This window comes from Phasianus colchicus, chromosome 6, assembly GCF_987193195.1.
Source record: "Phasianus colchicus chromosome 6, bPhaCol1.hap1.1, whole genome shotgun sequence".
NCBI lineage: Eukaryota > Metazoa > Chordata > Aves > Galliformes > Phasianidae > Phasianus > Phasianus colchicus.
In genome coordinates, this window is record NC_143441.1 from 7,605,699 (window position 1) to 7,621,980 (window position 16,282).

Below are 16,282 nucleotides of genomic sequence, written 5' to 3' on the forward strand. Positions count from 1 at the left end.
GCTCACTTAGACCCTCGTATAATCTTCCTTCTTCAAGGAAGAAAGGCATGCTAAGTGCCTGGAAAAGCTGCCTAGGCAACTGTAAAATTCACAATATTGACACATGCACAACAATACTTATGCCCTCGTGACGTTCTGTGCAATGATGAAGCAGCAAACTCCTGCCTTCTCCCCTTCCCACTTTTTAAAAATAACTTTGGTTGGAGACTGTGAAAAGAGATGGATTTCTTTTTCTTCTATTCTACAGCATTGGCATTTATTGCTCTGCTACTTGCTTTGCACTGCTGCAGCAAGAACATGCTGTGCAGAATGCAACTCCGTTCACGAACCAGAAATTGGATTTACAAAAAAAATAGAAAACCAACCCATGCATACATGGGGAACAGGTGGAGAGGAGACTATTTCTACTCTGGGCTTTCAATATCTGCTGTCCGCAAGTCCTCAGCGCAATTATTATTTACATTAGTACATCATGCACAGTGCTGTTTTAGGGTGACAAGCTGCATCTCAGCTCTGTACTACCTTAGCTCTGCTAACGCTAATCCAGTTGTTTTCTGATGCACTGTGTCAGGGCTGCCAGATGTCCACAAGTCCCACAGCACGTACAGCGGGCATGCGGAGATCAGCTCTGTGCTGCTCACACAAGTGAAATGCACTCTGGATGTCTCAGTCACCAGGCACACGTGGATCAACTGTGCAGCAGGGATGCAATGTGCCCAGAATGTGTTCCGAGTTGTCAGACTACTGTTCATCCTCTTCAGAAGCCTTGACATGAATCACTCTTTGTGCAGCACCTCTTTCCCTCAATAGTTCAAGTGCTGGTGTGAAAGCCTCACTGCAATATAACATATTCCCACCAGGGGCCTGCTGCACTGATCTAATTACAGATAGCTGAAACCTCAGCTAAGAAAGGCTGCCTCAGACACATTTATTCTTCTGATCCTGGGCCACAATGTCTTTTTAACATAAACATAAGCTCAAGGCACTGCAGAAGCCAGCCTGTGTGTTTAGAGAGCTGTGACACCTCACACAGAACATACATGCAAAGCATCTGCTGGTAATTTGCATGCTAAGCTATGTACATTCAAAACCACCTTGCTGAAGTATAATATATGTCTAGAAAAGATGTCCAGGCAAGTCTACCCTGATAAACTTGGCATGCAATTTTCATAGGGCACAAAATAACATTTAAAATTATTTATATTCCCATATTTGAAGTTCTGGGTGTGAAAAAAAAAAAAAAAAGGAATCAATAAGAGTTCAAATTTGTGTCAATTGCTGTTCTCTGGAGAACTCTGCTTACCAAGCACCATGTGCCAGGAGGGCTCTCAACATCCAAATATAATCCTGAACTCATTTATCAAAACTTCTGATGATAAATAATGATGCATGCTCACAAGAACAGAGCCTTCTCTCCACAAACAAGCAACCTAATTGTTTTACACTTTCACATGAAAACCTGGCACACAGATGTGAGTCACTAAGGATAAAATCATTTGTTCGTAGCCTTGCTATCTGCACAGCCTTATGTAGCCTCACCTAATAGAAGTGACTGGGTGCAGTTTCAAGGGAAATGAAGCATTAGAATGCCCTTACGTATTCAGCTCTGCTGAAACAGGACCTAAACACATGGAGTAAAAGCAGGTAGGAATGCTAGAGAGAGCTAAACTACATATTCTGAGCTCTCTTCCTGTTTCAGCATCACCTAAAGTGAGGAAAGAATTCAAAAGTTAAAGACAAAAGCACAAACAAGCCAAACAAACAAAAAAAGAAACAAACAAAAACTGCCACATCCAGCACGGCAAAAATAACTGAAGGAAACAGATTTGATTTTCAGAGATGCCTGGACCATTTTGATGTCTGTAAATGAAAATAACAGGAAAATCCAAGGCAGTTTTGTTTCTGTCAACTCCTAACGCATAGTAAAGTTTTCAAGCACAAATCTCATTTTCAGATAAGGAACTACAGTTGCACTTCACTACAGAAGGAACAACTGTCAGCTGTGAGACACAGAGATACTTTTCCCACTGCCATTCACTTTTCCTGCACAGCACATTTTGGAAGGCAGAGTAAGCAATTCATCAGGGTTGAGACTCTGCCTCACACAGTTATGAAACAGCACTTACATAAGTAATTCTAAGAGATTGTTAAGAACACCTCAACAAACACTGCAAGCCTTTATTTTCTTTATCCTCTTGTAGAAATCGAAGAGTTCCAAATCTTCATATTTTATTTTGATATCAAATTATTATGACACATTTTAAGAAGCTGGCAGCCAAATCCTTTAGGCTACTGTGGAATTTCAGTCAAGCTTTATTGTCATGAGGAAGAAAAGAGCCTTGAGAGATACTGTTGTAAGAAAGTTTCTCAAATTATATTTTCCCTGAAGATAAGGAACAAAGCCCTACTTGAAGGTGTCAATTCTTATTTGCAGTCGTTAGAAGTCTTAACATACCCACAGGATGGGAGAAGGACTGCTTTCAACACCATCTAGTTACTTATTTGAAGCATTCAGAGGCTCCCTAGAGATCTCCTCCAACTTCTACATTTCTAGTTAGGAAATTATTGATTCAAGATATTAAAAAAAAAAAAGTTATTCAACTTAATGCATTCCCATTCCAGTTCGGCTTCCATTTGACAAGAAAGACAGCTTCAAAGGGCAGAAGCACTTGAAGCAGGGTTGCAGAGATTCAGCTAGCAGAAAATTATCTCAACTCTTATCCATTCTGCCATCAACCACTTGAGCTAGCCATCAGCAACCTCAAGTGGCCTATATGTGTTAGTAGGCTTCCCCAGCAAATAACACATTCTAGGCTGGACTTTCAGTCTCACAAAGTGAGTTAAAACACAGGTGTATTACCTTCTTTGCCATGTTAAGATCATCATCGTAATCTACCTAGCCTACAAGATTAACAAACAAAAGTCCAAAACGTAATATTAATCTCTCTCATAAATAACACCTATCATTTTAATGACCAAAATCGAACATAAAAATCTAGCTCTCTTTTCGTAGAACCATAGAATTGCTCAGGTTGAAAAAGAGCTTCAAGATCATCAAGCCCATCCCCAGCCTAACCGTACTATCCTAACCCTAACGACCCACCACTAAATCATGTCCCTGAGCACCACATCCAAATGGTTTTTAAAGACGTAATTCATAACTTTATTTCTTTCACTTCTGACAACAAATGTAAATTTCTGCTTCCTTGAGATGGAAATAATTTTCCAACCAAATTTAAACAAGGAGTCTGACATATTTTGTTAAAAAGGAGAGATATCTTTCCCTCAGATGATGTTATCATTACAGTGAGTGGACTCTGATATCATTTGAACCCATTCAAATGCTCTTTGATTTAAGATACATTCCAACTTCAACCTGTTTTGAAAAAAAAATACTTGGAAAGAGTTTTTGGTTTTGTTGTAAACAGAAGAGCCAATTTATTTGCTTCCAATCTGCCAATATTTAAGATAAGAATAAATAAAAATGGTTAAATCAGTAACAACAAAATCTTTTTTTCTAACATCCGTTACATTTCTGCATTTAAAGAGTACTTTGCTGTTTTTGCTGCTCTTGTGCATACACTACGTACAAGAAAAGAAGAAAAATGTTGCAGATCATTGAAAAGTCTTTTTCAAAGCCTTAGACCTTAGTCACAGGATTCAGGGAGCTGGAGTGCAGCTTAATAAACTCAGGAGATTTCAGTTTACAAATTGAAATTATTAAACTAACTCATTTCTCTTCTTCTCCTATCCTCAAAGGAAACATTTCAGTGCTGTTTTTATTTCAAGATACATACTATGACCCGTTTTAATTTACATTAAATCTAAATACTATTTTCTGCTTTAGCTGCCTGGTATCTGCACAAGGAGGTCACACTCTAACTGAGCAAGCAGCAGCCCATATAATACGCCTAACATAGTGTTGATCCAATTTCACTTCCACTGAATTCAGTAGACGTTGGGCTAGATCTTGCAGTTACAAGTATTTGTACATTTAAATAGGACATTAATCTCATTTTCATATACCTTTTTGCCCAAGCAATCACCTAAAACAATGCACCTGAAGGAGAGAAAGCACAACTCACCTCAACAACTTTAAAGTGTAGAAGCAAACTTGTACAGAACACATAGCATTGATCACAAATTTACCTTTTTAATGAATGCCACAGAGAATGTATCCCACGATACAATCCCATGATCCATCAGCTCAACAAATGCAGTCAGTGTAAAGGACAACATATCTCCAAAGCTGCAAGAGATAGGAGTCGTGACTACAGTTACCAGTTATGCAGCATGGCAACGACCGAGGGAATAAAGTAGCAGGAAGCTTTCAAAAAGGCAGGAAAACGAAGCCAAACACGGACTAGAAGGCAGCAAAAGAGCAAGAGAGGCCATGCAACAAATAGTCTCCAAAGCAATTTTGCATGGACATCAAGAATAATCACTTGAAAGAAAGCAATTTGGTAAGAGAAGAGCTAGGTCCTAGGAAAACACCACATGCAGTGCTCAAGGAAATCAGACAGTCCAACTGAACTTCTTTTATCTAATTCAGAATTTTAGAACTAACAGGAGAGAATGTTGTTTTTTTTCCAGTTGTTCATTCAAGAACACAGCTCAAATTGCTCAGAGTTTGTGAGCCACTACACTGCATAATTACCTGTGAATTTGAGATTCGGTGCATCTTTGTATTAACTATTTCAACACAGGTTTAAACTCATCATAAAGAACAAGCTCAAAATTGATTAGCTGTAAACTGATTTTCCACGTTAAAATCAACTTTTATAGATCACCTTCATTTCTATATATACTCATGGTACCCAACGGTCAGCAGCCAAGCCACAATGATTTCAATGAAACCATTCGAGGAGTTAATTAGTCAATAGAAAAAGCAGTGCACAGAGCTCTAAAAGCAGCAGTGTATTACCTTTAAGGGCATGCCAAAATGCCTGCAAGGTGCTCTGTCACTAAGCCATTTACAAGGTTAAGTATGCAATCAAGCTAAATAACATGAATAGACCCACTGACTTTAATGCAGCAGCTTACCTAATAAAAAGACAAAATTAAAACCTGTAAGATTGGAACTACAATGCTCAGTATGTTGGAAAACTGAGTCTACAGTAGAATAGCTGCAGTTAAGGAAGGCATTCAATAATCCTTGTGTCATTTGATCTGCTACTGTCCTGTACCATCCCAACCAAATTAGTGAACATGCACTCAGAGGGAAGGCATTCACTGCAGGACAAAGGAATAAAGCAGGAAAGCAATTTAAATGTAGCAATTCCAATAGCCATTCTTTACAGATTTGATATAATCTGCATTAAGGCTTCTTGACACCAAAAAAACCCAAAAAACCTGTAGTGACCCCTTCCCTCAGGATAGTTCATCAAAACCCTGCAAAACCCTTCACTAAAATGCAACTTGCCATTCTTGACATTTTGGGTTGGGAATGAACTATACACACACCTTCCCTTCCAAAGTAAGGGCATCTACCATGTCTGATTCTTTATGACAAAATGAAAAAGTCATATCAAAGAGTAAACAAGAAAAACAGTGTCTTTTAAAAAAAAATAAACCACTGTAATTCTACAAGGAATACTTTGTTCAGCCATACATGACTGTTTGTCTTTTAATTCAACAAATCTTTTAGGAATTAAATTAGGCTTAAAATGTCATCATTAGCATTCCAAATAACCAAGGATTTCATAAAAAGAAAACAATACTGCTCTGTAGGAAATATAATCAGCTCCAGTCCTCTCATTCTCCCCAGCCCATTCTTTTTGCATATAATGGTTATTTATGAATGTCTAAATGAAAATGCATCCCTTGGAAAAAGAGCTTCTTTTAAAAAACTTGCATGGATATTTGTGCCAGAATACTTCTACGAATATATGGAATGTCAGAATTTTATAAGGCCAGACTAAATTATATACAAAAAAAAAACAAAAACAAAAAAAACCAAAACAACACACGGATTAGGAAAAATGTTGTATAAGATTAAAAGGAGATAAATTATCTGCTTAGTTTAATACTGGGAGATATATCTTTATCTAACCTGGATTTTCTTTTGAATTGTTTACAAATTTTGTCAATTAATCTGTATTTTGTACATCTTACATTACTATTAGTAAACATTACTATTACATAGTAATATTCTTCTATAAACTAACTGTAAATGAAAGATAACTCCTATTAGCAATGGGTATAGAGTAGAGGGATTGTTTAGTATTAAACCTACACATATATATATTCTTCTCCAGAACAGCAGTGGCTGGAATTCAGTTTAGTTAAATTCCTTTACATTCAGCAGACTCATTTATTCTTCTCTCCAATACTCTTCATTAATCCAGTCAATTATTTATCTCCCTGCACATCTTTGAATGTGAAACGAGGTTAATAGAGCTGAAAATCCTAATATACAAGCCTGGTTTTAGCAGATGTACCACTGGCACGATTGTCTGGGATCCAGACACTGAAAGTACTTTCCAACTTAAAACAAGGCAGGCTGCCCCAGTGGGTGTCACTACGATGACATTTTTCAAATTATTAAGAGCAAAGAGGTGCAGCACTGGGACTAATCAAGCATATATTATGCATCGCCACATATACATAGCACAAGTTTTTAAAATATCTATCTATCCACAGGCACAGGCACACACATGTATACGCTAAAGAGCATTGCAAAAGTTAAAAGCCAGGCTTAAAGGATAAGCATTAGGTGTAGCACAGCAAGACATGAAAACAATCTCCAGGCTAACTAGCAAGATAAAGTAGGAGGGAGTGGTGTTGATTCATTGATACGTATTTAAACACAAGCAGATAGGTAGAAATAGACTTCCAAGCATTTGTGTTTCAATACACACATGCAGACACATTCATACTATTGAGTGGCAGACTGAGCAGATGCAGGAAATTTCAGGGGAGTCAAAGCTTGTTCATAAAATGTAGCAATCTTAGAAAATAAGCGGCACTGTTTAACTCAGAATCTCACTGAGCAATTCTTTTGGTCATACAAGAAGTCTGAAAAACGTCAGGGCTTGCTTCACAAAATCTTTCTGGAGAGCACACAGCACAGGGCACAACAGTTCTGTAAATATCAAGCCCCTGCTACCCTTGCAAAATGACCGAATGGTTTGACAGCAATTCCTGATGAAGGTGCTTTTTAATGCACATCATTGCAGCAAGAGGGAAGAGCGACCAGAAAGACACACTGTGTAACTGCAATTTCATCTCTCATAACGCTGACGTTTTAATGATCTGTGTCATTAAACTGCTTGCACAATCCCTCTCCAGGGCTCTGGCTTGTGTACTTCTGCTGGGACAGCTGATGATGTCTCCCATTCTCTGCTACGTGGCCCCAATCACTGCAGATATGGGTGAGTTGTTGACGAGACACCTCCTCACCCATGGCAGCTCACAGCCAAAGTCTGAGAAGAAGCAAACAGCTGTGGTCTGTAAGGCCATCAACCAACCCAGTGTGAGCCATTCCAGCATGGAATGCCTACTGCTCCAATCCAAGGCCTGAGCACCTCAACTCCTGGGACAAATTTGCAGCTGTGTTTCAAATTATTTTACCTGCGTGTCTTAGGCAAAGATCAAGGCAGCACCTGCTGATTTACGTTCCTAAGAGTTTTCTGCATTCTTACTTTCTGAAACTGAGGAATTCCATATATTTTTTATATCATTTTTTCTTTCCTAAAAAGAAAAGGAATGTGCATGTGAGCCTGACCACTGTGTCTATCACTTGCCTTCATAATTATCAACTGTACATGGACAACCATGTTTTTATCAGTTGTGCTGTGCAGTTTACAGATATAGATATATGGAGATATATTTATATAGAGAGAACTATGTCTGATATCCTGAAAGATGCCTATAGCAATTTTAATTTCTTTTCAAATTAAATTAATGGGACGTGAGCAGCAAAATCCCTTAGATGTCTTTGAACAGGATGCATCTACCAGCCCGTTAGGATTAGAAGCCCACTTCTGGATCAAATCTAATTGTGCAGAGGAAAGCTATCAAAGAGAAACACTAACTGGGCAGGAGGCAAGAAGGGAAATGCAGCCTACTGCCAGCTGCAGGGTTAAGGAAGTGGTTAACTTCCAATCCCTTGTCATTTAGCAACTGTGCTCACAGCCCAATGCTGGGCAGCTGAAAGGGCCTTACTGCAAGGAGATTAACATCAAAGAGTAAAAACAGCCCTGCAAATGAGACTCTTCAGGTAGAAATGGCCATAAATAAATTTGAAGAGGGAAGCTGAATCTATCTAAACCATAAGAGGACAAGGGCTCTGGGAAAGCCATTGAGGGCAAGAACCTCAGCCTAAAATGAAGCTCAGTGATGCAGCAGGATACTCTGCAAGCACAGTGTGAATCTCTTTCATTGCTATGATTCTTCTTCATTGCTTCTACACTTCCTTGCTTTTCCAAGTAACCTTTCCAAAGGTAAAGCTAAGCCTCCACATCAGGCTAGGGGCAAATTCACACCGACTTGCTACTTACTCTATACATCATAAAACAACTGAACAACCTGCAGGTAGCTGCCCCTGTTTTTGTAGGTGATGACAGAAAATGCACTTAACTGCTACACTACAATTGACACAGATCATTCTTTTTGCAATGCACCAAACACTACTCAAGTATTTTTGTTGGTACAGTTTCACTACATTCATTACAAAGGATCAACCCTGCTGATTTTAAACTAACTGCATTCCCAAAAAAACTGAAATAGCTTTGTACCCCTGGTATTAGAGCCTCTGTAAGCTTGTGAATTAACTCCGATTACAAAAACAGGCTTTGAATTTTAAAGAGAACTTAACTATTCTTGAATAAATTGAGGTGTAGATACTCTTATTATGAGGTATGACTTAATCCACTTTTAGGTACATTAAGCAATTGTCAGCATAGAAAAGTAGCCCAGAGGAGCTATTGTATATTGGCTCTCCAGGCAGATGATTAGAGTTACTTTTTCTCTTCTTTTCCATCTTTTAAGCTCATGTTTGTGCTCATTTCATGGTAATTTCCATAAAAAGATACACTGTTCTTAACAGGCTAAGAATAACGATCTACGCAGAAGCATCATTCTCCAGTCATCATGGTTTGACTACAATTAAGTAGTCAATTGATATAGCTGTTCCACAGGGAATTTTCTTTTAAACCGACATTAGCCAGTATGAGATAAAGGAAATCCTGAAACATAATGGGAATCTGTAAGACTAAAAGGGCTTACAGAGAGAAAAGAAACTCACATTTTAGAATATGAATTTCCTTCAGTGGATAAAAGGTATTAAACATGTCCTCTATACATAAGTGAGGTTTTAATTAAGTCATCTTCTGCAGGTCAGCATGTGCAAGCTGCCAGAGATAACGTGAAATACTTGTGCTTTATGAAATATCCCCTCCTGTAAATCGAAAGTAACTTTTTCTTTCAATTAGCATTTGGCTTCTGCAGAGTAACTAATAATAAAGACAGCAGCTAGAGGCTGCAAAGTTTTAATGTTTTGTTTGTTGTATTACATGCTGAAATCATTTTTGTATTTTTTTCATCAATCTTTCTCCCATTAATACATGGTGAAAAGTATTTAAGATGCGTGACAACAATCATACATCACTAGTGTCTCTTTACCTTCAAAGGTTATGAATAAACCAAGTTCCAAAGCTACTGATTTCATGGCCTGCCCAGTGGGTCTGGTACGTTAGTACAATCACAAAACTGTGATTTTAATTGTATCGTTTCATTTGCTATTCAAGGAAATCAGCATATTAAACTGTGTGCCCTGATATAAATTGAACCTCATCCATTTAGCATTCAAAGTTAAATAAACTTTAGTCACACACACATTCATTTCTACCGTGTTCACTGATGTGCTGTATCTACAGTGATCAGTAAGTATCCTCCAGAAGAGTTAGTAAGGCCTTGCTCCCTTGGGTAAACGTGACCAAAATATACCAAAAAACCCACAACTTAATTCAGGTCATCACATAGCCAGATGCTTAGACCAGGGCTCAAAGCAACTTTAAGTCAGCACTTCAGAACTTTCCTGAGACTGTTCAGAGGACAATTGTATTATTGAATGTAAAAAATTATATAGGATAATAGAATTTGGGAGCAGAGTGGTGCTGATGGAGTATAACTACTGCACACACACAAAAAAGCCACCCTACTTTCACATCGAGGGGAAAAAAACAGCACAGGAGGTATCTCAGCAGAAGCAATGCTGCCAAGAACTTTGAAAGCCTCATGGCATTTTAATTATTTTTCTCAGAATCTGAACTTTTATATTAAGAAACGTTATTCCACATTAGGTTGAGGAAGAGAATGTAGAGGAAGGATTTAAGGTTTCTGCCAAATTTATTGCTACTGTTTAATTTATTAGGCAATGATTTAATGATTAACGTTTCAGCAGCTTTGTGAAAGCATGATTCAACATGGATTTGGATGGGGAGCTGCATTTCCTGCATGATAAGCCACATCAGAGTGACAGATGCACACTTAATTGATTAATTACTCTTTTGCTTGCTTGGGTTTCAGCTATACTTGATGTGACAAAATTGCAAGCCAATCAGTATACTAAACAACATCCCTTGGGATCCCAATTTATTAAAGCCTATGAAGTGTGCGCCTAACTTGAAGCATACAGAAGAATTCAACCAAACATGCCCTAGAAGCTCCTAATAAGAAGCCCTTCAGAATACTGTATTTTCTCTTTATGCAGTTATCTGTAATAAATAAAACCAACTGGGACCAGAAAATAACTGGAATCCAAATTGGCACAGTGACCCTTATCTCATTAATATAAACAGTTAGAATTGTCTTAAATTGATCAAGTAAGTCAGACAAATTTAAAAGGGGAACATGGAGAATGATTGCTCAAATAATAAGATAATGAAAATAAAAAAGCACCTTAGTTAGGAAATTGTGAAAGTCCTTGCAGAAGGTATAGAATTAAAGCACCCATTCCAGAAGCAAAGCAAAAAAGGCCGCATCAGATAAGTATCAAAGAACAGAAAACAGAGGTTGAAGATTGGCTGAATGAATAAGCATAATGATAATAAGCAAAATGAATTTACATATAAAGATTAGCGCAAGGGCCTGAACTCACTCATGCAAAAGAAGAGGAAGTGTGCAAGGTGATGATCTAATCAGGTTCTTACCAGGGCTTCATTATCTTCTGCAATTTCTGATATCGTCTGTAAAATTAAAACTTGCACGTGAGGAGATACACTTTAAAACACCCGCATACTATTTATCTATGCATACAGACACACACACTTAATTCATAACATTCAAAAGACACAGTAGGAGGCATTAAATTACAATTTCCTGTGAACAGTAGTTCAGTATCTGCTATAGGAAGCTACATTCAAAATTAATTTTAAATATTTGTTCAGAATGTTTCTTGTTAATAAAAAAGCAAAAGAAAACAGACTGCTCATAGGGTGAAAACAATAAACATTTCTCTAAAATAGCTTTTAAATTATTAAGTTGCATTTATTCAGCAGCTCAAAACCATCTGCACTACCTCCACAACACTTAGCTACCGTGTAGCAGTCTTATTCCAACAGTGTGTGTCAACTCACTTCTTTTAATTCACAGAATGATGGACATAGAATCATTGAATGGCCTGAGTTGAATAGGACATGCCGAGACCCGAAGTGCTGTATCAACCCACTTGGAAAAGGCAGCGATCCATACAAAAGTATAACTTATTGTTTCGGATATGAGAATGTTCACCTGCACTGCCAGCCTTCAGCACGATGCTGTCACTTCCCTACTAGCTTCAAAACAACTTGTTCCTAGTTGTAGTAAGGCTTAATGTACCTCAGTTAAAAGGCCTTTTTATTTAGACATTTCCTGGTTTTTCTGATACAGTGAACAAGAAGCTAATATATCACTGTATTTGGGAAACTAGAGGCCATACAGGAAGGGAGAAAAAGTGCATTTGATTCATAGAATCAGAATATCCAAAGTTGGAAGGGACTCATGAGGCCCACCAAGTCTAACTCCTGACTCCACAGAGAACCACCCAAAATTATGTCTGAGAGCATTAGGCCTTGCCCACTGCCCTGGGCAGCCTTTCCATGCCCACCACCCTCTGATGCAGAGCTCAGCGCTGCCCCTCCGCTCCCTGTGAGGAGCTGCAGCCGCCATCGGGCCTCCCCTCAGCTGCTCTGCTCTGGGCTGAGCAAACCCAGCAACTCAACCATTCCTTGTACTCCTTTCACTCTAGACCCTTCCCCATCTTCGCAGCCCTTTTTGGATGATCTCCAACAGCTCTATGTCCTTATATTGGGGTGCCTAAAGCTGCACAGGAGCATAGAGCAGGAAAATTCCTTCCCTCAGTCAGCTCTAATCCACTAATCACAGTTTGCAAGTCAACCTCCTGCTATTAACTGGCTTCAGAACTGCTGATAATGCTAAACAAACTGAAGTAAAGAGATAACCAATGGTAAAAACGGCATTCAACACAAGTGACTAACTTCTAAAACATCGCTTATACCAATTAAAATAAATCAGTCTCACACTTTGCCTATTTCTTTATTTCCTAAATCTGTTTCACAGGTTTCTTTCAGGCATTCAGATGCAGCTTCTAGGCAGACCAGCGCCCCAGAAGAGATCAAGGAGATCCCTGCTTCCTCCCCATCACCTTCTTCCCACGTCTTTCCCTTCGCATTTGCCATTCAGTCCACAGTTGCTCAAAGACTTCAGTCTCTGCAACTGTTAATTCCTTTTGCTTTCCCAGAACTTGAACAGATTATTTTCTTTTTGTACAGCAGCTCTTTCTACCTTGTATTTTCCATTCCCTTTGAGCATAAGCAATGCTGTGTTTTCTATCTAGGCTGTACACATGTACGTAACATCTTTTCAGGAAGAAGTGCCCTCAGGGAGGGCAGCTTTGTGGATGGAGAAAACAAAAATACAGCATCACAGGTACAGCAGCTTGGAATCAGTCATCGCTAGCTGTGAGCTCAAGTAACAGTGGAAGTGGTTACCATGTATTCCAGCACTGAATGGGCTATTCTAGCTCAAAGAAGAAAAATGACAGGATTTTGTTACTGGATTTCATGGCTTTTTTTTTTTTTCCTTCTGTCCTAGATATCTGTGTAGCTAGTACTAATGACAGCAAACAAGAAACATGAGAACCATACGTTTGTAAGAAGGGGAGAAAGTTCCCCCTCAATATGCTTTAGTAACATAAAAGCTCTAAGTATTACATGTAATAAGAGAGCCCAAATTGAGCAGAATGTCCTTCCTGTGCTTCTGCCAAGGGACTGCTTCCTTGCTGCAGGAGGCTATGCTAAACCATAACAAGAACAACATCCCAAATGTGTTTTGTCAGCTCCCAAGTGTGCATGCATCCAAGCAACCTTATGCAGCACATGCCAACAAAATTTCACTGCATCCTTCTAAGATACGTGGCAAGTAAATTCAAAATTGGTTCTGTGTCTTTCTGACATCAAAGAGAAAAAAAGAGTGGTGTTTGTATACTGGTAGAACTTCAAAAGGCAGGCACAATTTTGTTCACAACAGGCTATAATCAGGTACATTTTCTCCATGACTAAATTCAGGAATTAAAGAATAAATATCTTAATCCTAGAACAAAACATTTAGACATTGTCTTTCTTAGCATTTGCAGAATCCTTCCCCACCTTGAGTCAACTGGCAATTAGTTAACTTGAGGTGAGAAGATATACAATACAAAAGAAAAATACGGAGAAAATTTAATTATATAGGTCTTTTCTGATGAAGCAACATGAAGTATATTTTGACTTGAGAGGAAAAATAATCATATTATAGTGAACAATTTCTATCAATCTCTGTTCCTTGTGCATGTAGCAGCGATCAAAAACATCAAATGCTGCAGTAATATTGTACAGGATGGTTACAGATGCACTTATTTCACCACAAAACTAGTGGAGGTCATTATCTAAAGGAGTGCATGCTATTTTCAGCCCATCATTAAACTGAAGGCCTACAGTAGAAGAACTTGTATTAAAAGGATTCTGCTCATGGTCACCCATAGGCCACACTTGAAGCTAATGCTCAAGAGGTAATCAAACCAACTCTTCCAGCAAGGCAATCTAGAAAGGAACAAGTACAGCCTACCACCTCCATGAGATTTCTTCTTCCTATATAGACACAACTGCTATTCCTCCCAGTAGCAACCAGCCAGTTCTGCAAAACACTTCCTGGGTAACTTATCGTAGGCATGGTCAATAATGCTGAAAATCTTGGTGATCTAGAAAAAGACTGCAATGAACTTGATGCCTACATTTATCGTTTTTTAGAAGCTGTCTCTCAGTTGCACTTGCACAGATGTGAATAAAACCACAGTTCAAACATAAACATTACGAGGGCAAATTAACTAGCATTTGTGAAGTGGTGAAAGCCATAAAAGCAGACAGCAATTTTAATACGGGGAGAAGTAACAAAGCAAATGCCAACATAATGCAAAATAAACATTAACGACAAATTACTGGATTAGACATTTCGCTACAATAATACGTTCCCTGTTTGGCCTCAGAGGAACTTTGTGATACATTTCTGGCTGAATCCCAAGGAGCAGCAGTTCCCTTCGGACCTCCCCAAGCCATATAGGTCTTACTCACACTGCACTGCGGGTTACATTATGTCAAAAACTGCTTCCAGCTGAGACCAGGTTAGCAAGAGCTGTCTGGATCAACTTCTACCTGCTCATGTGCAAAAAAAACCCCACTTACAGTGACCAAAGATATCCCAAATCTTACTGAGCTGGGGTAACACGCACTGTACAATAAAGGCTGGTCTGCACTTGGGGGAAACTGCTAAAAATTCTGTATTCATTACACACTCACTGGAGTTAGCTGCAACCAAGCATCTGAACCTGCACTGTTTAAATACATGCAGAGAGAGAGAACAATACCACTGAGCATAAAAGTTTTCCATGCAGTTCTGTTCCTTGTGAGGACCATTGCTAGCAAGGGTAGAAATGCATGAGATCTTGCTCCTGGACAGAACAAAAACTAAGTGGATAATGGATGAAGGATCTGTTAACAACATTAAATCCGTATTTGGTTACTGCTTTTCAGGCAAACAAGCGTCTGTCCTGGGTAAGAGGCAGTATTTAAGAATCACAAGACGACAGATACAAAGGAGTTCATTTGTGGATGCTGCCTGCATTAGGTGTGGCTGTCACATAAACAAAGTCTATGGGAATTGCTGTGGCCGGGGGTTAAAATGTATTATTTGGATGAAACCTGCAAAATAAGTATGAAGGAGTGCAGCAGCACTCCCACTTCTCACGTCCACAACAACAACCCACCGCCACACAACTCGAGACAAAAACATTCTGGAAAAGTTGCAGAAGTGGAGATTTTAAGCTTTCCTCCTATTTTTTGCTGTTTCCTCAAAAACAAAAAACAGAAAACCCACACCAACAAAAAAAGCACTTTCATATGGAATTTTAAAAAGATGAAGAATTGATGTATTTTGTCTGCCCCTTGATACTCTGAAGAATATTTGGAAACATAAATCCATTGCAGAATGTCTCTTTTTAATTACATTTCACAAAAGCGGTTGCCAAACCAAAACCAACATTACTGTTTCCTCTCTTCTCCCTTGTTTCTGTCAACAAGGTGTTGAAATCAACACTTATCTGGGGACATTTAAATGTTAATATTTTTAAGCTCAAGTCAAGTAAGAAAAGGAATCCTGGAGTAAAGCCATGTAGGATGAGGGGAATGCAGGAATGCCGCAACAGTTCTCCTCATTTTCCTTCCAAAGGTGTGATGGTTCATTCTCCCATCATTAATATCTACACAATGGAATAACAGCTTAACCTGATTTTTATATGCTGCTCAGAATTTCTGCCTCACAGACAATGGTCACACACTCCCGACATTACAGAAGCGGTAAGAAATGAAGATTGCACAAAGTCCCTGTTGGATGGGAATCAATGTTGGCAGCAATGTCAGATTAAGTAATCTGTGCTTCCAGGTGAAGATTCACAGTAATGACTGAGCCTAACAGCCCAGTGCTGTCAAAAGCAAAAATTATTTTCCTCCCTCCATTGGCTGGCTTATTTTCCAATGGATTAGCAAACTGAATTGGCACACTAAGGAGTCAGATGAGCATTGGAGCTGACCAAGTGTTGAGATGATCAAAAGAGGGAGCAGGGACTGTGCAGTCAGCAGCAGGGAAAGATAGAAAAGGACTATTTCATTTAGCAAAGACCGACTAGCTTAGCACTGAGCACATCTTCTGAAAAAGAAACTCATTTTCCACTTAGACAGTTAGTTGTGCT

At 38.8% G+C, this 16,282-nt stretch overlaps 1 protein-coding gene across 11 annotated transcripts in view; it reads right to left on the minus strand.

Moving 5' to 3' along the window:
- ELMO1 (engulfment and cell motility 1) overlaps positions 1-16,282 on the minus strand; it is a 295,982-nt gene that overhangs the window by 192,151 nt on the left and 87,549 nt on the right. For 10 of the 11 annotated variants that reach the window (XM_090142301.1, XM_090142300.1, XM_031590444.2 and 7 more), the window contains 2 exons: positions 11,154-11,189; positions 4,150-4,249 (listed from right to left, as the gene is read on the minus strand). The exons of the other annotated variant lie outside the window; for it this stretch is intronic. In XM_090142301.1, coding sequence (XP_089998427.1) covers positions 4,150-4,249; positions 11,154-11,189 — 136 coding nt within the window. The remainder of the gene's footprint in view (positions 1-4,149; positions 4,250-11,153; positions 11,190-16,282) is intronic. 11 annotated transcript variants of the gene reach the window in all.